Raw genomic sequence first — 23,633 nt, forward strand, 5'->3', positions numbered from 1 at the left:
AAAGAAAAAGTGGGGGGCTGGGGATATAGCTCAATAGTAGAACACTTGCCTAGCATGGTTGGGACACTAGGCTCAGTAACACAAAAGGAAAAAAAATGTCATTCCCACAGCACTAGCACCTTTGCTTTATAAATGACACATAGTGGGCCATCAGTCAGGATTAGTGAATGAACATTTGAATGCATTTACTTTACATTTTTATAGTTCTGAGAAATTTACTTTTACACATGGCCCCAGAATCTGGCCTCAAATTACAAAGCAGTCAAGGGAATAATTAGCCAGTAAAGAACACCATCATTAGATAGGACATTTCTGTTCATTTTACTATAAAATATTTTCTCAGCAAATGTGTTTTAAATGGACAACAATGTGAATGGGGCAATCAGAGCAGCCCGAGAAGTAGCCATGCTGATGGTTGCATCATTTCCATCTTCCTAGTTTAATTCACCAAAGAAACCAATTACCCCTATCAATTTGTACTTAAAGAGTTTAAAGGCAAGGCCAAATGGTCCAATCTGCGCTCCACCTGCTGGACAAGCAATGGCTCAGCAGTTGCATTGCACTGTACTGAAGCTAAGTACAAGAGTCAACCAGGCCAACCAAAACTGGGTTTGAATCCCAGCTCCTCCCGCATAACTAGCTTTGAGATCTCTGGCAAGGCACTTAACCTTTCCAAGCTTCATTTCTTCCTGTGTAATAGGGAGATATTATGACGACCTTTCTCACGGGTTCTGTAAAATAGTACTATGTTACTGCCCAGAAGAGCAGCCAATGTATAGTAGGGACTCAATAATAATAGTGCATTCTATTCTGACACCCCTTCCTACAAAGCTGGAAGCATTAAAGAATTGGTCACTACCTTAAGCGGGCCTGGTTGGCTATTGGCTATCTACTCTGCCCTACATTGGAAAGATGCCTCCTGTGGTCCCTTGATAATGTATGACTGAAACTAAGCAAACCAGTGCCTCATTACAGAACTACTCTTCTGTATCTGAAATCCCATGAGCCTTAGACCAGTATAATTGTGGCTAGAAACATAAATGTTAGGGGATATGGATGCTTTGTTTTCTTATGCTCTTGTGAAGCTTTAGTTAATGAGTATTAGCTGAGTCTCCTGGGCTTCAATTCACTATTCAATGTGGTAATTTGATATACCTGATTAAGAGTACAGGCACGAAACTAGAATCAGAAAAATTAGTGATAACCAAATTAAAAGGAGACTCGATCAATTTCTCAATCACGGCTCTTCTGCTCATCACAGCTAGGTGCTTATAGCAAGTAATACCACTTAGTTTCAGTTTCCTCATTTATAAAATGATAATATCTGCCACTTCACAGGACTGTATCAAGGATTATGATAACTGACAATAATCGTAATAATAACTAACATTTATTTGAAGACTTACAAGACCAGACAGATCCTAAGTGCCTCATCCCATATCACTGCCTATGAAGATGTTCTTTTTATCCCAATTTCTTCTATCAAAAGAAACGGGGCTCATGAAGATAAAATGACTCACCAGGGTCCATAGCAAGGAAGTAGGGGGAGCTAAAATTCAAAGCCAGGTTTTATGACTCCATGGACTGTCATTACTACACATTCGCTAGCTCTGTGATGTCACTCAGAGCACCTGTCATCCTAGCCCACCCTCTTTTACTCCTCTTGGTCAGAACCTGCTGCTGGGAAGGCCACCCTACCCCAAGCAGACCTAGTCTGAAAATTGTAGAGGGGTACTCACAGTGGCGGTCAGCTTGCCTCCATTCTTCTGGATATACTGGATAGAATCATGGATTGTTGAAAACAGACCAAGCAGTATATTCTCCATGTCGTAGATTCTGTACATGCCATTCACCAGTTCTTCAAGAGAAAGAATGTATTCTCTCCAGTACTTGTCAATCTCTACCACACCTGCCATACAGCCTTGCATGACTACATTGCAGTAGCCACCACAAGGCTTAACCATCATCAGTCCCTGGCAGTAAGAGCAATACCACATTCTGGTGAGCATCCGGCCACAGTCCTTACTGAACTTCAGGTGATCTGTTGTGTTGATCACTTCAATTCCAAGATTCAGAGCCTGAAGAAAGATCCTCGTGACTTGGAGGGATTTGGAGACCTGGGTCATAATAAGCTTAGGGAAATTCCCAAATACTTTCAGGTCACGTCTTGCTCCTCGGAGGCACTCGTTGATGTCTAAGGCTGACTCAGGCAGGCTTGGGTTCATGAGCTGGGTATAGATGACTGGAAACAGGCTGTCAAACAATTCATTGACCATATCATCCACGTTGATATCAGAACCCAAGATGTAGAGAGACACATCTGTGAAAAATTCACCCACAAATTCAAAAGCTTGTGGAGTCAGGCTCGGGTAGTTGTTTTTGAACATGGCATTGGTGTAGTTCTTGGCATGGCGGACAACAATTTCAAAGGCCTCTGTAAAATAAGAGATAAATGCCCACAATTTAATGAAAATCCAGGGTGTAATTGAACTTGATATTTCTCTATTGCTGTGGTGGTTAAAGTCCCATTTGCCTTAAATAACCGACATTCATTTTTGGCATTGCCTATACTCCAGCAGTTGTTTGCTCCTATAAATCGATTTTCCTTTCTGAACATGAAGTGCAAACTCTGATGCACACATAAATTCTTAAACACAAAAAATATATTTAAAATGACAAATGCCAGGATTCAGTTAACAGTTCAGCCTTTCATGAAAATATTGATTAAAAATTGGCTAAATGAGAAGTTATTTCTCCTTCTCTTATTGATTTATTCACATAAAAGAAATTATATCTCAGGATATTTCACTTTTAGACAGAGATAAATATTAGACAACAAGCCATATACTATATAAACTCACATAACAATGTAAGCCTGTTCAACCCCAGAGGAGAGGCCAGTTATTAGCCAAGAATAAAAGCTATCAAGAATTTAATCATTTTGGTAGATTTTTTTCCAGATAACTTTAAAGGGAGCTATCTGACACATTGCCAGACCTGGAAATGGAATTTATCCACGGAATGGGTATCTGGATAGAAAAGAAAACAATCCATGCACTTATCTATAGATTTGATATTGAAAGTAAATGCAAGCTGAACATCTGGAAGGATAACTGCCAAGCTTCCTTGGTAAGTTCAGCTTCCACATGGCTTGGTAGCCTGATCTACTCTACAGAGACCATGCATTCATGATTACATCTGCTGCCCCAACCCCTTGACATAAAGCCCAATTAGTGTCACTGGTTTGAGAGAAAAAATAGTAATGTTACCATCTCATTTTCTCCAAACTGAAATATTGTAGTCACAAATGATATCCTACGTAATCAGAGTTTCATATTTTTATGAGGGAAGGAAATAAAGCCACAATAATAGCTTTTGTCAAGAAGAGTTAAAAAATGAACAACAATAACCAAATTTCCCGAGATATTTAAATTTAACTTAGAACAGTCTTTCAATTCCTTTCCAAATGCAAAGGTCCATGACAGATGTTCTCCAAATGATGCCAATTATTGAACCTTGAAAAATCAAATTATTACCACTTTCACACTAGTAGAGAGACTGTACTCCAGCAGTTCCTTGGGATCACTTAGTCCAACATTTCAGTCATCTGTGGCAGAACTGAGCTCTAGGTTGTGCCACCACCATCTGTCCTAGATCCCTCACAAGGTAGAACATGCTACCGAGATTCTCCCCGCAGGCTTATAACATGCCCAGCAAACTTGAAAAGATGCCAGTGCAATTCTGTGGAGCTTCCAAGCCCACTGGAGAAAATAACTTAAAAAGAGAACCTAACTTTCTAACTTTTTGGGAATGTGTGTTGGCTGTAGGTCTGAGCGCAGCTGGATTGCACCTGAGATCAGAGACACCAATTTGTATTGATTACTTCCACTTTACACCTGAGTAACCCTGGAGAAATTTCAACTTTCCATCAATTACTGTATGATAATTTGTTTGTTTTATTTTATTTAGAACACAAAGGGATTCCTACAAAGTTTATCGGTATTATAACAACCTTCCTAGCTGCATATACTACTTGACTCTAAGTCCTGGAATCTAAAAGTTGGATGAGGACAAACACAATGCACAGGTCCTATCAATGAAATCTATAAAATTATCAAACAGCCCAACTGACTATCAACTGGAGAATGGATAACATGGAGTACTACTCAACCATAATGAATGAGAAACTAGAGACATTTATAGCTAAATGGATGCATGTTGAGGCCATACTCCTAAGTAAAATAAATAGTACACACATGTAAATACCAAATAGTTTCTCTGGCATAAAAACTAAAAATGTAAATCAGGATCAAAATGTATAATTGATACTGTGGAATAGGAAGAAAAGGGCTAAAAGAGTAGGGGAAGTGGGAGGGGTATGGGAAAGGAAAGAAGGCAAAAGAAAAAATATGAGAAAAGGAAAAACATGGAAACAGTATCTTTGTAAACAGGGAAGGGTGGGGGGAGAAGGGAGGGCTAAGGAATGGGTAAAAAATAAGAACCAAGTTATGTCACTCATGTAAAAGTGCATGATCCCAATGATGAATGTAACTGTATGTATACCTAAAATGTACCAATAAACTTTAAAAAATAAAATGATCAAAAAGTACGAGATATAAAACTATTTCTTCATTTTAATTTCAGTGAGCAATTGTGCATTATATATTAGGGTCTGTGCTAGGTACCGGGGTACATAAGTGCTGGCTAGATGAAGAGAAAAGATTTATCACCCTTGTCTCAGAAACATTAACAAGCTATCTGATTTAAGAGTTTATAAAACATTTCTAAGTATATAATAACAGCTACTCTTTACAACAATCTTTTGAGTTTGGTATTGTAACTGCTATTTATCATGTGACCCAACTGAGTCTTCAAAGGTTGAAAGTACCTTCCCAAGTACTTTCCAGTGCAAAGTACAAGTAATCAAATTACTGTCTTTCAGTGATGGTTACAGCGCGGCTGCCCTCAGACCTATAGCTAACACACACAATCTCAAAGAGACCTTTGTAGAAAGTTAAGTTCTATTTAAAGCTCATTGTTTTTCCATCAGCATTCCTTTTTAAATGGAAATGTAGAGGAAGACATCTTGGTCCAAAAGAACAATAAGGCAGAATGGCACTTTCACTTTTGTCTTGGGGCACAATGAGGAAAGATAAGTGACAAGACTGCTACCTCTGGAGATCTCAATCACCCAAGCCAGGGGAAATGAATTCACTACAAAGCAAATTTTATCGTAAATGCAAGGTGCATTTGTTCTCTAATGCACAAGATATATGGCATGGAAATCCCATAGATTCTACTGCCAATAACCTTCTTTTCAAGTTTCTGTTACTAGCACTGCTAGATCAATAGAAAAAGAAAATTACAAAAGATCCTGAACTCTTCTGCAGAGAGAATATCAACAACAAATACTGCAGGGGAAAAAGGCTGGGCATGCATACTGAACCTTACGCTCACATGTGCTTTCTGCTCCCAATTTTACAGCTCAGAATCCACTTTAGCACATCTCTGAGTTTTGCCCGACCCCCTTACTTCTATGTGATAGGGCAATAGACCAAAACATAAGTGTTCAAATGCTCCTGATGGACTAATAGGAACCAACACTGGGCGAAAAGGGATACTTGGTTTTCTAGGCTACTTGAGGTTTGCCTGAAATAAAGTCAAAGGCTAAGATAACTTCAAGGAAGTTTAGTCTATTGATTTTTTTTTTTTTTTGCGCAGATAATAATGTACACTTTAGCTACAGAAGGTTTTCCTCTGACTCTTTCTTGGGAAGAAGTCAGGAGCTATGCCCAGGAAACACTGGAGCAAAGAATGTATAAATCAGAGCTATCATGAAAAATTGGGCACTGAACATAAAATGTTCTTTTTCTAAAAAACAATGTAAAGATACATGATGCAGAAATACAAAGATCTAATAAACTGAGTTAATATACATTCTGATATAGCAAGGTTTCTAGAAATCTAGATTCCTCATCATCATCCTGGTTAGCATATTTGAACATGCTGTATAGTGTTTTCAATGATCTCCTTAAATTATGGTGTCCTTAAAAGGACACAATTCTCTAGATGTGGTTTGATAGATGAAATGTAGAATCGGGCTATTACCTCTCTTTAAATGGTTCAATAACTTCATTGCCCTCCTGGACATATAGCCTGTCACTGAGGCAAAATGACTATGCTTAGTATTTGGTACTGATGTTCCTGCTTTTGGACTCAGGCAGAAGGAACTGTATTATTATGAGCCTTTTCAGTAGTAGCCTGGGTATTTTTTTAAAAGGAGAGTATACTTGAGGTTGGAAAAAGAAAAGAATAAATGAACCATTGAATCCGTTTCAAGCCCTGCAGAATAAGGCACTCCTTATAAATGCAGGTTATTTTTTCAAGCCAATTTTTCTAGCACTGTAAGAATGACAAATCTTTTATAAAAAGATGTTTTTATGTTACTAGGATAAATGCCTCATAATGGGTTGAACTAAAAAGAGTCCTTATTTTCAAGCATAGCTACCTTAATGGAAAAGGAAAACTAATATTTATGAGGTACCTGCAAGGTAGACACTAGAATCTGTGGTAAACTTTCTCACATCAGTCCTTTTATTCAACTTTGACACAAGCAAATGTATTTGAAATGATTTTTATTTTACTGATGAGGAAACTGAGGCTGAGAAATTAAATAAGTAATGTCACATGATAACATCTCTATTTAAATGTCAGGGAATACAGCTAACTGTAAGAACACTCAGCATAGTTTTCATGAATTTCTACAATGTGAATTATTTTGAGAAAAATCTCCTGGGGACATAGATTTATGGACTTCATACGCTTCCATGGGTTTTACAAGAAGGGACACTAAGTTCTCATAGTGAATATCCAAGAAAAATAAGAAAGAGACAAGTAATTTTTAAATGCACCAAGAACATTTTCCATAGTAAATGCCTGCTCTTAGTATACTATACAATTCAGCAAAGCTTGATATACTGGGAGGAAGGGAGGAGAGATAACTCAGCCTTTCTAAATTACATGTCATATCTGAAGGAGAATAAAAAGAGCAAGAAAAACAGCTGAAAGTCACAGCCTAAGGATTTAAGTCCAGTAAAATGCTGAGGTAAATAATAAAATTGTAGAAAATTTCCACTATTCCTATTACTTATCATTTGATCAATGAGTCTAAAGTACAATAATTAACAGCACATTACCACTGAGAGTGCTAAAAGACACAGATCCTACTGAAGAAAGAGATCTTAGAGAAAAGCAAAACCAATAGATAAACAGAAACAAACAAAAAATAACAGTAGAGGAAAATGAAGCCTCTAGCACCTACAGCTATAGAAATTATTAAATAGCTCAGATCTTAGCCTAATTAACAAAACTTGACATTGAAAGACTATTTCCAATTCCTGCTAGTCATTCTATCAGGTCTTGCTTTGAACAAGCAATTATAAAACACAGTCTGAAAAGACAAAGCAATTAAAATATTCAGATATGGCACAAATTTTGGAATTATCAGACAGGGAATTTAAAACCACTATGATTAATATGGTAGTAATGGGAAAAGAACATTCAAGAAGAGATGACAAATTGTAAACTAGAGATGAAAATGCTCACAGATATCAAAAGGAAATGGTAGCAATCAAATACACTAATAAAGAAATAAAATGTACCTTTTATGGGCTCATCAGTATACTAGACAAAACCAAGGAAAGAATCAATGATCGTGAAGTTACATCAATAGAAAGTTTCCAAACAGAAATGAGGAAAGGAAAACATGAATGAAAACAGAAATAGAAAAGAATACACAAGAGTGGCTAGACAAATACAGTTATACATATTATAAACCTTATGAAATCCCAGGGGAAAATGGAGCATTGGAAATATTTGAAGATATAATGGCCAAATTTTTTCCAAAATTTATAATATACACCACCATCCAGAGGTGCAGGAAACTTAGAGAATAAAAAGCAGGATGGCTATAAAAATATTAGCCCCTAAGGATATATTAAAAACTGAAAATAATACAAAGAAAAATATAAAAATCTTCAAGCAGCTAGGAGAGCAGCACTTTACTTATAAGGGTACGAATTACATCAATCTTCTCTTCACAAACCACGCGAGCAAAAAGAGTAAAATGAAATATTAAAAAGTGAAATGGAAAAAAAAACCCACAAACCTCAAATTCCACATACAGGGCCAGGGAATTACCTCAATGGGACCACACCTGCCTTGCAAGCTCATGCTCCAGAGTTGAATACCCAGCACCACAAAACAAACAAACAAACTTAAAATTCCATGTACAGTAAAATTATTCTTAAAAAGTGAGAGAGAGGTCTGGGGATTTAGCTCAATGGTTCCACCACTTGCCTCACAAGCACAAAGACCTGAGTTTTACCCCTCAGACAAAAAAAGTGAGGGAGAAATAAATATGCTTTCAGATAAACAAAAAGGGAGCGAATTTGTCATCAGGAGAACTGCTTGGGAGGAATACTAAAAGAAGTTTTTCAGGAAATTCATATAGGTCAGGAAAAGATAGATACATTTTTTAAAAGGGAAGTAATAATTAAGAAAAAATGAAGTTTTGGTTTCTATTTCGTAGTCAATCTAATAGATAAATATTCGTTCAAAGTAAAAATAGCAACGATGTACTTGATAAATGTAGAATTTCGGTAAGTGGAATGAATGATTGCAATATTTTAGGGGATGGGGAAGAATTGGGAATACTCTGTAACATTATATAGTACAATAAAGCAGACATAGAACAGTGGTAAATGCATATTGCAAATTATGGAACAACCAATACAAAAATTTAAAAATAAGTGTAATTGATACGCCAGGATAAGACAAATAAATTAAACTACATAGAATATTCAGATAAAACCAGAGAATGCAGAAATAAAGAGGAAGATTTAACAAAAATTTATAAGTCAGGCACCATAGGACATGCCAATTCTCCCAGCTATAGGAAGCTGAAGATACTTTGATGCCAATAGCTCAAGTCGAACCTGTTAATATAGAAAGACAGGCAGGGAACAAACTGGTGAGGACTGCCCAGCTGCATGGGGAGCTTGCCAGCACCCTGGGCCTTCATCGGAACAGACGTGATAGGAAAAAAAGCTGTGCGAGTGCCTATGCAGCACCCGCCCCCTACTTGCTCTTGGTCCTCCTGGTTGTAGGAGTACCTGGATCCACACTGCACAGGAACAAGTGGTCATAAAGGCCATTTTATTGAGCACCAGAAGATAGAACGGAAGTTAACAGCTGTAATAAAGGCACATCAGATCTCTGTAGTTGGTAAGTTGGAGGTATCATCACCTTGCATCAGAACTTGGACTATATTCAGGGATAGGGCAGCTGGAACCTGTAGTAGAACTTTGCAGAGTTCAAACCTACAGGAGGTCAAGGAGCTAAACTTTGGCCTTGCAGCCAGAATTCAACATGAATCTAAGGAGTCTACTATCAGCTAGCTGAGACTGTTTGACTTAGTTCTTCACATTGCTGCCCACATTGTCTACTGTAACAGCAGAGATATATCCTAAAAGAGGCTCTTCAATTTTTTTTTCTTTTCCTCATAGTTTTAATTTTTAGTGTTAAAATTTTATTTTTCTCCATTCTACAAATCCTTCCTTTTCTTCTTTCTTCTTTTTCCTGCTCAGTCACTTGATCCCCCACATTATTCTTCATCTAAAACTGATTGATAGAGACAAAGAAGGCCGCTGCATCATTGTACAGGGAATAATCCAGGGGGAAGAAATAACAATAAAAAATATATATGCACCAAATATTAATGCCCGCAACCATATAAAACAAATACTAAGGGACATGAAAACTAAATAAGCACTAGTACTAAATAGCCCACTATTACAAATAGACACATCATCTAGATAAAAAATCAACAAAATACTAGAACTGAACCAAGCTTTTGAACAAATGAACTTAATAGATGTCTACACAGTGTTACACCTCACAAAATCAGAATACACATGCTTTTTGGCTGCACATGGGTCATTCTCCAAAACAGACCACATACTAGCTCATAAAACTTTTTTAAATAAAAGCAAAAATAATCAAAGTTATCCCATATATATTATCAGACTATAGTGCAACTAAGCTAGAGATCAATTGCATAATAAACTGAAAGAACTTCACAAAAACCTGGAAACTGAACAACACTCTCCTGAACAATCAATGGGTAAAAAAGGAAATGAAAGAAGAAATTGGTCAGTTTTTACAAATAAATAATAATGCCAATACAACATACAGGAATCTATGGAACACAATGAAGACAGTTCTAAGTGGAAACTATATAGCAGTGAATGCCCACACTAGGAAAACAGAGCAAGCTCAAATAAACAACCTAATAATGAACCTTAGGCTTCTAGAAAAAGAAGAGCAAGAAAAACCCAAAGCTTGTACAAGGGCAGAAATTATAAAGAGAACAGCAGAAATCAATTCAATGGAAAATAAGAGAATGATAAAAAAAAAATCAATGAATCCAACAGTTGGTTTTTTGAAAGAATAAATAAAATTGATAAACAGCCAACCTTGTCAAAAAAAGGAAAGAAAAGGCTCAAATCCATGCAATTAGGAACGAAAAAGTTGAAGTCACAAGAGATCCGCCAGAAATCCAGAGGATCATCAATGCCTACTTTGAGAACCTGTACTCTCATAAAATAGAAAACACAGAAGAAATGGACAGATTTCTTGATACTTATGAATTACGGAAGTTGAACGAAGAAGATAAAAAAATTTTACACACTCCAATTACAATCAGTGAAATTGAAAATGCAATTAAAAATTTACCAACAAAGAAAAGCCCAAGCCCTGATGGATTCACTGCTAAATTCTACAAGATGTTTAGAGAAGAACTAGTGCTACTACTCTTTAAACTTTTCAATGAAGTTGAAAGGGACCAATACTTCCAAATTCATTCCTGGAAGCAAGTGTTACTTTGATTCCCAAACCACTGAAAGACCAAACCAAAAAAAGAGAACTAGATATAAATGGGGAGGGGAGGAAGGGGTGAAGGGAGGACAGGGACGAAGGGAAAAAAATGAGAACCAAGACCGGCCATGTAAAGGTACAAGATCCTAATAATGAATGTAACTGTACTGTATACCTAAAATGTGCCAATAAACTCAATGAGAAAAAAAAATAAAAGAGAGAACTAGAGATCGAACTCCTTAATGAACATAGACGCAAAAATCCTCTATATGATACTGGCAAACAGAATACACGGGGTCATGTAGAAGTTCATATACCCTGACCAAGTAAGATTTATTCCAGGAATGCAAGGATGGTTCAACATACATAAATCAATAAATGCCATATATTGTATTAACAGAGTCAAAGACAAAAATCAAATGATCATCTCAATAGATGCAGAAAAAGCATTTGACAAAATTCAATAGCTATTCATGATAAAACCCTTACAGAAAACTGGAATAGATGGTCTTTGTCTCAACTTCATAAAGGCTATCTATAAAAAACAATAGCCAACATCATATTAAATGGCCAAAAATGGAAAACCTTTGCATTAAAATCAGGAAAAAGACAAGGATGCCCACTATCACCACTCCTCTTCTATATAGTTCTGGAAACATTAGCCACAGCAATTTGACAAGAGAAAGAAACTAAAGCAATAAAGATAGGAAAGGAAGAATTTAAACTGTCATTATTTGCTGATGATACGATATTCTACATAGAAGACGCAAAAAGCTCTGCCAAAAGACTTCTAGACTTAATTGACACTTTCAGCAGAGTAGCTGGATACAAGGTCAACACTAAAAAAATCACTAGACTTCTTGTACACAAACAACAGACTCACTGAGAAAAAAATTAGGGAAACAATTCCTTTCACAATAGCATCCCAAAAATCAAGTATCTAGGAATCAATCTAACAAAAGAAGCAAAAGACCTCTACATTGAAAACTACAGCACTCTGAAAAATGAAATAGAAGAGGATATAAGAAAATGGAAAGATACTCCCTGCTTCTGGGTAGGAAGAATCAACATAGTGAAAATGGCCATACTACCAAAACTGCTATACAGATTCAAAGCAATGCTGATTGAAATTCGAACAGTATATTTCATAGAACTAGAGAAAATAATCCAAAAATTCATTTGGAACCAGAAGAGACCTAGAATAGCAAAAGCAATTCTAGGCAACAGAGACATGGCGCAGGGCATCACAATCCGCAACTTGAAACTATACTAAAAAGCCACTGTGATAAAAAGAGCATGGTACAGGCAAAGAAAGATGTGAGGATCGGTGCAATAGATTGGAAGACACAGAAATAACTCGATGTACTCAGCTACCTCATCTTTGACAAAGGAGCCAACCATCCATCAATGGAGGAAAGACATCCTCTTTAATAAATTGTGTTGGAAAAACTGGATTCCAACCTCCCAAAGATTGAAACTAGACCCTTATCTTTCACCATGCACTAAACTAAAATCCAAGTGGATTAAAGATCTAAAGATTGAAAAAGAAACACAAAACTTGCTGGAAGATAAGTTAGGCAGAACTCCTGAAGACATTGGCATAGGAAAAGTCTTTATGTTCAAATCCTCAGTAGCACGGGAACTAGCACAAAGAATCGACTGGGATCTCATTTTATTAAAAAGCTTCTGCACTGGAAAAGAAACCACCAACAGAGCTAATAGACAACCTACAATGTGGGAAAATATTTTTACCAGCTGCTCCTCAGACAAAGGACTATTATCTAGAATATATAAAGAACTAAAAAAAAATCAGCCCCCCCAAATATAAAGACCCAATTAAAAATGGGCACCTGAAATGAACACACATTTCTCAGACAAAGAAGTAAAAACAGCAAATAAATATAGGAAACAATGTTCAACATCACTGGTCATTAGAGAGATACAGATGAAAACAACACTGAGATTCCACCTTACTGCAGAAAGAATGGCTCCTATCAAGAAATCAAGCAATAACAAATGTTGGTGGGGTTGTGGGGAGAAAAGAACCATTCTCCATGGTTGGTGGGAGGGAAGACTGGTGCAACTGCTGTGGAAATCAATATGGAGATAACTCAAAGTACTAGGACTAGAGGTTCCATTTGACCCAGCTATCCCGCTGCTGGGTATCTTTCCAAAGGAATTAAAAGAATCATACCACAGTGATATATGCACAACCATTTTTATAGTGGCACAGTTTGTAATAGATAAAACTTGGAAACAGCCCATCTGCCCATCAGTTAGAGACTGGATAAAGGAGATGTGGTTTTTGTATAACATGGAGTATTACTTGGACATAAAGAATGAGAAATTAGAGTCATTCATAGGAAAATGGATGCACATTGAGGCCATACTCTTAAGTGAAATAAATAAGACACACATGTACAAATACCAAATAGTGTGAAATACTAAAAGTGTAAATAAGATCCAAATTGTACAACTGACAATGTGAAATAGGAAGAAAAGGGCTAAAGGTGTAGGGGAAGTGGGAAGGGTAGGAGAAATGAAATAAGGAAAAAGAAAAATATCAGCAAAAGAAAAAATGGAAACAAAGTCTTTGTAAATAGGAGAGCGGAAGCAGGGGAAGGGAGGGCAGGGATATGGGAAGAAAATGAGAACCAAGATCTGTCATGTAAAGTTACTAGATCCCAATGATAAATGTAACTGTACTGTATACTTAAAAAGTACCAATACACTCAAAGGAAAAAAAAAGGGCAGACACACACACATGGAGAGTGAGGTAATGAACAGAAATCCATTACAAATATGGCAGATGTTAATCTAACTACATCAATTACCACTTTATTTTCTTGTTCTACAATTTTTAGAAGCATATACTTGCTAGACATATTTAACACATTTATTGTGGACAATTGGTACTTATACATACTGCTTCACAATCCTTTTTACTTCACCTTGTCATCGTCTCACTCTTATCTTTCTTCATTCTCTCAGATCCTCTTTCCATAGTCACAAAGCCTAACTCCCTGTTTCCTAACATCAGCTTTTATTTTTCTCTTTAAACTATTTATACATTGGGTTTCTCAGAGAAGAGAAACTGTGATATTTAACCTTCCATGTCTGATTTATTTTACTTAGCATTATGAACTACAGGTGTATCCATTTACCTACAAATTACTGAAGTTTAACCTTCTTTATCACTGATTAGTCCTCCGTTGTATATATATACCACACTTTTAATCCTATCATCTGTTGATGGGCACACAGATCACTTCCAAGATTTGGCTCTTATGAACTGTGCTGTTATAAGCATGGGTATGCATGTATACGCTGTATTTTTAAATCTTTTGGGAAAATAGTCAGAAGTGATATAGGTGGGTCAAATGAAATTTCTATTTTTAATTTTTTGAGAACTCTACAGGCTGCTTTCCACAATAGCTGTACTAATTTACATTCCCATCCAAAATGTAGAAGGATTCCTCTTTCCTCACAATTTCGCTAGCATTTGTTGTTTTATGAGTAATCTACAAACACACATTTGGAACCAAAGAGTCTTAGAATGAATATAAAAACAAGACCCAACTTGTTTACCTACAGGAAACATTTTCAATATAATGACACAGATAAAGGGATATACCGTGGTAATATTTCTTTTTTTCTTTTCCTTTCTTTTTGGTAGCAGGGATTGATCTCAGGACCTTGCACTTGCAAGGCAGGTGCAGTGCCACTGAGCCAAATGCCTGACAATGGTAACATATCTGAAGAAAAGAACATTATTATTAACATCACAGAAATACAAATAATAATTACAGAATATCATGAACAATGACTTACCAACAAATTTGATAACCTATATTAAATGGACAAATTTTTGTATACATGCAACTTACTAAGATTGAATCATGAAGAAACAGAAAACTTAAACCAGTAATAAATAATAAGATGAAACCAATAATAAAAATCTTCCATCAAAGAAAAGCCCAAAATCAGATGGCTTCACTACTATGTTCTGACAAACAACAATTCTTCCTAAACTACTAAAAAAACTGGGAAAAAAGTGAATTCTTCTAAGTTTGTCCTACAAGGCCAGCATCACCTTGACACCAACCATATACAAGGACACAACAACAACATAAAGATTATGAGCCAATATCCTTGATGAACCTAAATGCACAAATCCTCAACAAAATACTAGCAAACCAAAACCACATTTAAAAAGCTATTTACCATGATCTATTTGGATTTATCTCAAGAATAAAAGGATGGTTTGATACAAACAAATCAATAAATGTGTTAAACTACATCAACAGTAAAAAAGACAAACACCATATGATCATGTCAATGCATATATAAAAGACATTTGATAAAATTCAACATCTCGTGATAAAAATGCAGAACAAATTAAGTATAGAAAAATGGACCACAGTATCAAAAAATTCATATATACCAGACCAACCCTAATATCATAATACACGGGGAAAAGGTGAAAAGTTTCAGGACAAGAATGCCTACATTTCCTACCCTTATTTAACATAATACCAGAGATACTAGTTAGAACAGTCATGTAAGAAAAAGAAATTAAGGGCATCCAAGCTGGAAAAGAAGAAGTCAAACTGTCATTGTTAGCAGATGGTATGTTACATATAGACAACTCCAAGGACTCTACCAAACAACTATTAAATGAATTAATCAAAATAGCAGTACACAAAATCAACATATAGAAACCAGTAGTATTGTTATAATATCAAGAGCAAATTGTCTTATATAGAAATTGAGAAAATAATTGCATTAACAATAGCTACCAAAAAATAAAACAGTAAGAAATACAATAAATAAAAGATAAAATGATAAATTTACTCAAAGAGGTGAAAGATCTCTACTGTGAAAATTGTAAAACATTGATGTAAGCAATTAAAAAAGACAAACACAATGGAACACCATCCCATGTTCATGAATTAGAAGAACAAATATTTTAAAAATGCAACCTAAAGTGTGATTTATAGATCCAGTATAATCCCTACAAAATACCAATAGCATTCTTCACAGAACTAGAACAAACAATTCTAAAATGTATTTAGAACCACAAAAATCTGAGTATCCAATGTCATTCTGAACAAAGAGAAGAAAGCAGGAAATATTAGTATACCTGACTTCAAAATATACTACAAAGATGTAGTAATACAACAGCATGGTATCAGTATAAAAACAATCAACTAGAACAGTGGACTAGAAGAAAGACCTTAGAAGTGAAGCCACACATCTACAGTCAACTGATTTACACAAAGGTACTAGTGACACAGACTGGAGAAGAACAGCTGAGAAAACTGGATACCCACATGCGGAAGGATGGAACTGGACCAATATCTCTTACCAGTTACCAAAAAACAACTCAAAATGGATTAAAGACCTGAAACAATAAACTACTAGAATAAAATATATAGGAAATGCTTCAGGACATTGGGATGAATAAGACCACAAAAGAACAGGAAATAAGCAAAAACAAATAAATGAGATTACAAAGTAAAAATCTCTGTACAGCGAAGCTAATGAGCAGCAGAGTAAAGAGACAACCAACAAAATGGAAAGAAAATGTTTGCAAACTGTTCATCAGATAAGAGATTAACATCTACAATATATAAGCAAATGAACATAATAGCAAAATCAAAATAATTCAAAGTAAGCAATAGAACTAAACAGACATTTCTCAAAAGACATACAAAGGGGGATGGTGATTTAGCTCAGTGGTGCAGCTGCCTGCCTTGCAAGCACAAGATCCTCAGTTCGATCCCTAGTACAAAAAAACAGAACAAAACAAAACAAACAAAAAGACATACACATGTCTAAGAGGGATATGAAAAATGCTCAATAGCACTCACCATTAGGGAAATGCAAAACACAACAAAATGAGAGATCCATTTTGATCCAATCAAAACGGATGTTATTAAAAAGTAAAAAGAAAATAAGTTCTAGGGCTATGGAGAAAAAAGAACCCTCGCCCACTGCTGGAGAGAATGTTAATTAGTAAAGCTGTCAAGGAAAACAGTATGAAGGTTCCTCAAAAAGTTAAAAAATATATCCCATAGTCCCACTACTGCATATATATTGAAAAATAAAAGCAGTCAGTCAAAAGACAGGTTGTACTCCCATGGTTATAGGTCCAGGTATCTGTACACCATGGAATGTTTTTCAGTCATAAAAAAGAATGAAGTCTTAACGATTTACCATAGTAAATGAATGGAACTCTAGAACATTATGTGCAGTGAAATAAGCCAGGAACATAAAGACAAGTATTGTATGCTCTCAGTCATATGTGGATTCTTTAAAACCTGATCTCACACAAGGGCTGATCAAAACTCATAACGTGTGCTTAAATTTCAAAAAGAATTATTACACTGAAAGATTCATTGCCATTAATCCCTCTCAGAATATTTCTCCTTGTTTTGAATATACTTATGTCATCGTTCTTGCCACTTTCTGGGGAAGTTCTGGAAGCCCTTTTTTGTTTCTTTAGGACATGTGATTTAAAAAAGATTAATACAGCTGCCCAGTGGCATCCAATGGAAAGGTGGTCTCATAAAACATAACATATGTCCTCATCCACCAGATCTGCCACTGTATGACATCAGGTTCCTTCCCTAAATACAAATGTCCATAAAAGAGAGAGATATTGGTTCAACTCCGGTCACTGAAGAAGCCACGACAATGCAACTGAAGATATTAAAAAAGACTTCCAGAATGTTTCAGAAAGCAGCAACAATGACACGCGTGTGTTCAAAGTGAGGGGGATTATTTAAAGGGGATGAATAGCAATGCGTCGTTTACATCAACAAACTGGAAAAAGCTAAACATTCATCATACGTGGTTTGCTTTTTCTTTTTTTTGTTGTTTTTTTGTTTGTTTGTTTGTTTTATTTTGTTTTTGCGGTACCAGGGATTGAACTCAGGACCATGCACTTGGCAGGCAGGTACAGCAGCACTGAGCTACAGCACAGAGCCAGCACGAGTTCCGATCACACCTCATTATGTAAGCTCAGAGTAATAGTGGTGGTTATCAGAGGCTTGGGGGGGGTGTCTGTGGCTACTAGCTTATAGTTAGATAGGAGTAGGAAGTGCAAGGGTGCTATTGTCTAGTAGTGACTATAGATAATAATGGTTTGTATATTTCAAAAAGCTAAAAGAAGTTTTAATGTTTTTACTATAATGAAATCATGAGTTTTTGAAGACAGAGATATTTTTCCCTGTACAAAAACATTACATGATACATGTTTAACCAAACATCACATATTATTCAATGAATATGTATAATTTGATTTTTTACATATTGATCACCATTTTTAGTTTAAATTTTGGAAAATAAATGTACTGGATTCACCATATTTCATACTAAGCATACTTCAGAGGGAGAAAACCAATCAGAGATAGAGGAAAACAATGTAGTGCTAAAGGAGTCAGCTCTCCCAAAAGACTTAACAGTCTGTAAAGTGTATGCAGCTAACAACTGCGCATCAAAATAGGTAAGGCCAAAGCTGATAGAATTATATATAAAAATGTAAAACTCTACTATTATAACTGTGGATTTCAACATCTATCAGTATTTACCAAATCTATTAGGCAAAAGACTAGTAAGGATATACAGTGGTTTAACTGAATAGCACTATCAACTGTATCTAACTGAATATTTATAAAATACTTCATCTACCAACAGCAGAATATACATTCTTCTCAAGTAGAATTCTCATGGAACATTCTCATTCTAAGAAATAACATACACACAAATAGGGCTGGGGGTGCAGAATAGTAGTAGAGTGCTTGCCTCATATGTTCAAGATTCTGGATTCACCACTATCAAAAATATTTTTAATGAAATTAAAAACACAAAAAAATCATACAAAGACTGTTATCAAACCACAGTGGACTGAAACTCAACAGCAGAAGCACCTATTTCTCATCACTTGATAATACTAAAATAATAACTTATACAAACACATGCAGGGTAAGTGCATAGCTCCATGATAGAACTCTTGTCTAGCATGTGTGAGTTCTTGGGTTTCATCCCTAGTACTACAGAAAAAAGGGTGGGGGAAAACAAGGGGAAAAGGGATGGAAAAAAAGAATCTCAAATCAATAATCTCAGATTCTATCACAGAATTCTGGAGAAAGAAGAGCAATATAAATGTAAAGAAAGCAAATAAAATACTGTAAATTCTAAAAATTGGAGCAGAAATACACAAAACTTATAGAAAAATCTAACAGGTCTTAAGCATGGTTCTTTGAAAGATGGAATATACAAAGGTGCAAATTTCCAATGATGAATGTCATTATATTGTATATCATAAATGTACCAATAAAATCAATTTTAAAAAGCATGGTTCTTTCAAAACATCAATAAAAATCTACAATGTCTAGCCAAGCTAATTAAAAAATACAGAAGACACAAATTACTAATACAAGAAATGTAATGGGAGATCATCACTACTTATGCTGTGGATATTGAAAGGCTAATAGGTGAATATTATTAACTCTATGCCTAAGATCTTGATTAATTTAATAAAATGGGCCTATTCCTAGAAAGATACAAAATATCAAACTTAGAGAAAAAAAGATCATTTTAATTGGCTTGTATCTATTAAAGAAATGGAATCAATGATTAATAATCTTCCTAAAAGAAAGCAGCCAGCCCAGATTAGCTAACTGGTGAATTCCACCAAACACTTAAGGAAGAAAAGTTACCAATGTTCTATAACCTCTTCCAGAAAATAAAAGAAGAGGGTACGCTTCCTAACTATTTTTGAGGCCAGCGTAACTCTTAACACCAAAACCAAATAAAGCTTTTACAAGAAAATTACAGAGCAATTCTCATGAACATAAATGCAAATATCCACAACAAAATATTAGCAAACCAAACACAGCAATGTCTAAAATAAATTCTATACCACAACCAAGAGGGATTTATTCTAGATATGCATGGCTGATTAAATATTTAAAAATCAGTTACTGTAACATAACACATCAACAGGTTAAAAAAGAAGTAAATCCTATCAATGGAAGCAGAAAAAAAGTATATCACCATACTTAAAGGTGAAAAATTACCTTCTTTTCCCCTAAGATTGAGAACAAGGTAAGGATTTCCCTCTCTCATTGTACTTTAAGTATTTAATAATGCAACAGAGAAAGAAAGAAAGTAAAAAAATGTACACACAGGGAAACCTATAAAACTCTAATGAAAAACCAAAGACAATAAAAATAAATTCAGAGATGATCGACGCCCATGCATAAGAAGGCTCAGAAAGAACTCAATTCTTCTCAATAAGATCTATAGAATCAATGGACTCCCAAATGAAAACTCTGGAGGTTATTTTGTGGATATAAATACTAATGTCTATTTGAAAAGTCAAAAATCCCAGAAAAGCCATCACAGGACTAAAAAAGAACAAAGCTGGAAGACCAGCTTAATCCAAATTCAGTAAATTCTATAAAAATGAAGCAATTTGGACAAGTTTGAACTGATAAAAGAAATAGATTAATAAAACAGAATATACAGCCTAGAAATATATACACACAAATATAATCAAATTATCTTTGACAAAAGAGCAAAGGTGATTCAAGAGAGAAAGAATATTCTTTCCAATACTGGACATTCATATGCAAACAAGTGAATATAGACACAGACACAGACCATTCACCATGCATAAAATTAACTCAAAAGAGATCATGGACCTAAATTTCTAGTTGATAACGGGGAAGATCGTGGTGACTCTGAGCTCAGCAATGATTTTTTAAATATAACATTGAAAGAACAACCCGTGAAATAAAAAAACACCTGCATTGTGATGTTAATACCAAAAAGAGAAAAGCATTTGTCAAGAGAATAAAAAAATAAGGCACAGACTGGGAAAAAATATTTGAAAAACACATCCATGGTAAAGGTTTTATACACAAAATATAAACAAAATCAGTTAAAATTTACAAGAAAGAAAAAAATTGAAAATGGGCAAAAGACCTGAATAGACACGTCATCAAATAAGATACATTGATATCAAATTTATGTAAAAGATATCTTATGCCATTAGGGTGCTGCAAATCAAAATAATGAGATGCCTCTGAACAAATATTAGAATGGTTACCATCCATAAAAATGACAATACCAAGTGCAGCAAGGATGCAGAAATAGGGACTCTCATTACTGGTAATAAAGAAAGATAGCACAGCCACTCTTGAAGGCAGTTTGGCACTTTCTTATGAAACTGAACATATGCTTACCATGTCATCCAGCAATTGTGCTTCTTGGTATTTAACCAATTCAAAGTAATCTGAAAACTCATGCACACACACAAACCTGCACTCAAATGTTTACAGCAACTTTATTCATACTTGTCACAAAGTGGAAGCAAGTAAAATGTTCTGCATGAGTTAGATGCTAATTAAACCACAATACATTCCAAAATATAGAATATTATCACCAGAATGAAATAAGATCTCAAGCCATGAAAGTACATGCTCCAAATTGAAATTCATATTACTAAGTGAAAGAAGTTATTATGAAAAGTCTATATGTTGTGATTCCAAAAATACGGCATTCTAGAAATGGCAAAAGTATAGAGACACTGAAAAGTTGAATTGCTGGGTGTCTGAGAGGGAAGCAAAGAGGATGGGAGAATAGTTGGAACATGGAATTTTAGGGTGGTGAAACTATTCTGAATGATATTCTAATGGAGAACATGGGACACTCATAGAACTAGCCAGGCATGGTGTAGCACCCCTGTAATTCCAGCAGTTAGGAGGCTGAGTCAGGAGGACTGCCACAACAAGGCCAGGCTGGGTTACATAGTGAGCTTAAGGCCAGCCTGAACTGCACAATGAGACACTGCCTTTAAAAAACTCGAAGAACTGTGCAATGGGCTTTAGTTAATGATGATGTACAAATATTAGTTCAACAACTGTAATGAACATTCCATGCTAATATGAATAATATTAAAAATAGAGGCAACAATGTTTAGAGGAAAGAAAGCACATAGAAACTTTGTATTATCTGATGGATTTTTCATTAAGTCTAAAACTATTCTAAATAAAGTTTACAAAATTTTTAAAAATGAAAAACCTTGACACTGGAAATTAGTCCTTGACAGAGCTAGTCACCAAAACCACTGAACAATGTTAAATCACTATCTTTCTTTTCTTTCAATTTACTTTGACATTTCTTTAATCAATTAGGGAGTTTTAGCACCCAATAGATGCCATATGATGTTGATATAATTTTAATTGGAAGAAAAACACTGGAAAAAGTTAATGGATCAGAATACCCAAACAGATAACTTGTTTCAATGTTATTTTTGAACACTGAATGATTTTTTAAAAAAAAAACAGCCACACAGAAATGGCAAGTTTGGGCTGTAAGAAAAACCCTACACTTTCAAAAAGAATTTACAGCAGACGCTGCAAGCATTGTTCCAATTTTTGCTGGATTTTTCTAGCTTTTTATGTTTCACATTAATTTAACTACAATAGACCAAATTTAGAAATAAGTTGTTATTAAATATATATCATTTGTGCAGGCCCATGAACAGCCTATAAATGGATGAAGTCTTTTTAAGGTTCACATACTAGGCTTCTAAATACAAGGTATATTCATTAGAAGTAGAGGAATGAGTGAAAGAACGAAAGTCATTTATTTTTCATGGGCAACTACATATATTATTAGATAGATACAGATTTTCCCCTCAAAGGCTATTATAGACCAGAGAGAATGATTACTTGTAAAATAATTCATTCAAAGTGTCCTGAGAAATGAGTGAATATCCATAACTACTAGAAAATTTATGAGTCTGCAACAGTTGACCACCCATTAGCCCATTAGCTCCACTGGGCTCCATTAGCCCAATTAGTCCTTATCATTTACCCTCCATTAGTTTTCCTGAGCAACTAGTTTACTTTCACCTTTTGGATACTATAATTCATGTAACATAATTTTGCCCTCTTCACATTTATGACTTGAAAGCACAGAGCCGAATTCATAGCTTAACTCTATCAAGTATAATAAACTTCATGTTGAGTATTTTGTGTCATAACCTCACTTCAGGTTCCATCTTACAGTCTTACCTGTAAAATTTTCCCATTTGTTTGATTTTCCTAAGTATTTTGGTTTGCATTATGTATTTTTACTACAAACTTTAACCTATTTGGGGAAGAAAGTGGGATGCAAATAAATATGTAAACAAGGGGGAGAAATAGAAAGGAACTACACCTATCACTGTAAGACAAAAATATCATTGTAATTATATATTATCAAGTATTGAAGTAGCAACTATAGCAATATTTTTATTCCTAAGTGACCAGGATCAACAATGTCCTTCCCAGCAGCTCTCAGGTCTCACTCTCTTTCCGCATCCTAAAAAATTTGTGCTAAATATATATGTGTGTGTGTGTGTGTGTATATAATTGTTACATTTATGTATATGACTATGTGAAAGCTAGATCATTACTGAGGTGGCTTTACCAAGGTCCACCACATCTGTTTTCACAATAAATGTAGGAACAAGAGACTCCTGAGAAACTAGAAAAGTAGCTAAACATAAAACTGTAGGAGAGCTTCAAATAAAACTTTGTTTCTTAAATTGATAAATTTTTTTTTATTTATTATTTTTTTTGAGACAGGGTCTCACTCTGTAGTTGAGACTGACCTGGAACTCACTGTAGCTCAGGCTG

The 23,633-nt window shown here is 35.1% G+C and overlaps 1 protein-coding gene across 1 annotated transcript in view; it reads right to left on the reverse strand.

The window, feature by feature from the left end:
• The window catches only part of Gpc3 (glypican 3), a 452,065-nt gene that overhangs the window by 194,342 nt on the left and 234,090 nt on the right, over positions 1 to 23,633 (reverse strand). The window contains exon 3 of the mRNA XM_010614296.2: positions 1,740 to 2,434. Coding sequence (XP_010612598.1) covers positions 1,740 to 2,434 — 695 coding nt within the window. The remainder of the gene's footprint in view (positions 1 to 1,739; positions 2,435 to 23,633) is intronic.

This window comes from Fukomys damarensis, unplaced genomic scaffold (assembly GCF_012274545.1).
Source record: "Fukomys damarensis isolate Sample0158 unplaced genomic scaffold, DMR_v1.0_HiC HiC_scaffold_39, whole genome shotgun sequence".
NCBI lineage: Eukaryota > Metazoa > Chordata > Mammalia > Rodentia > Bathyergidae > Fukomys > Fukomys damarensis.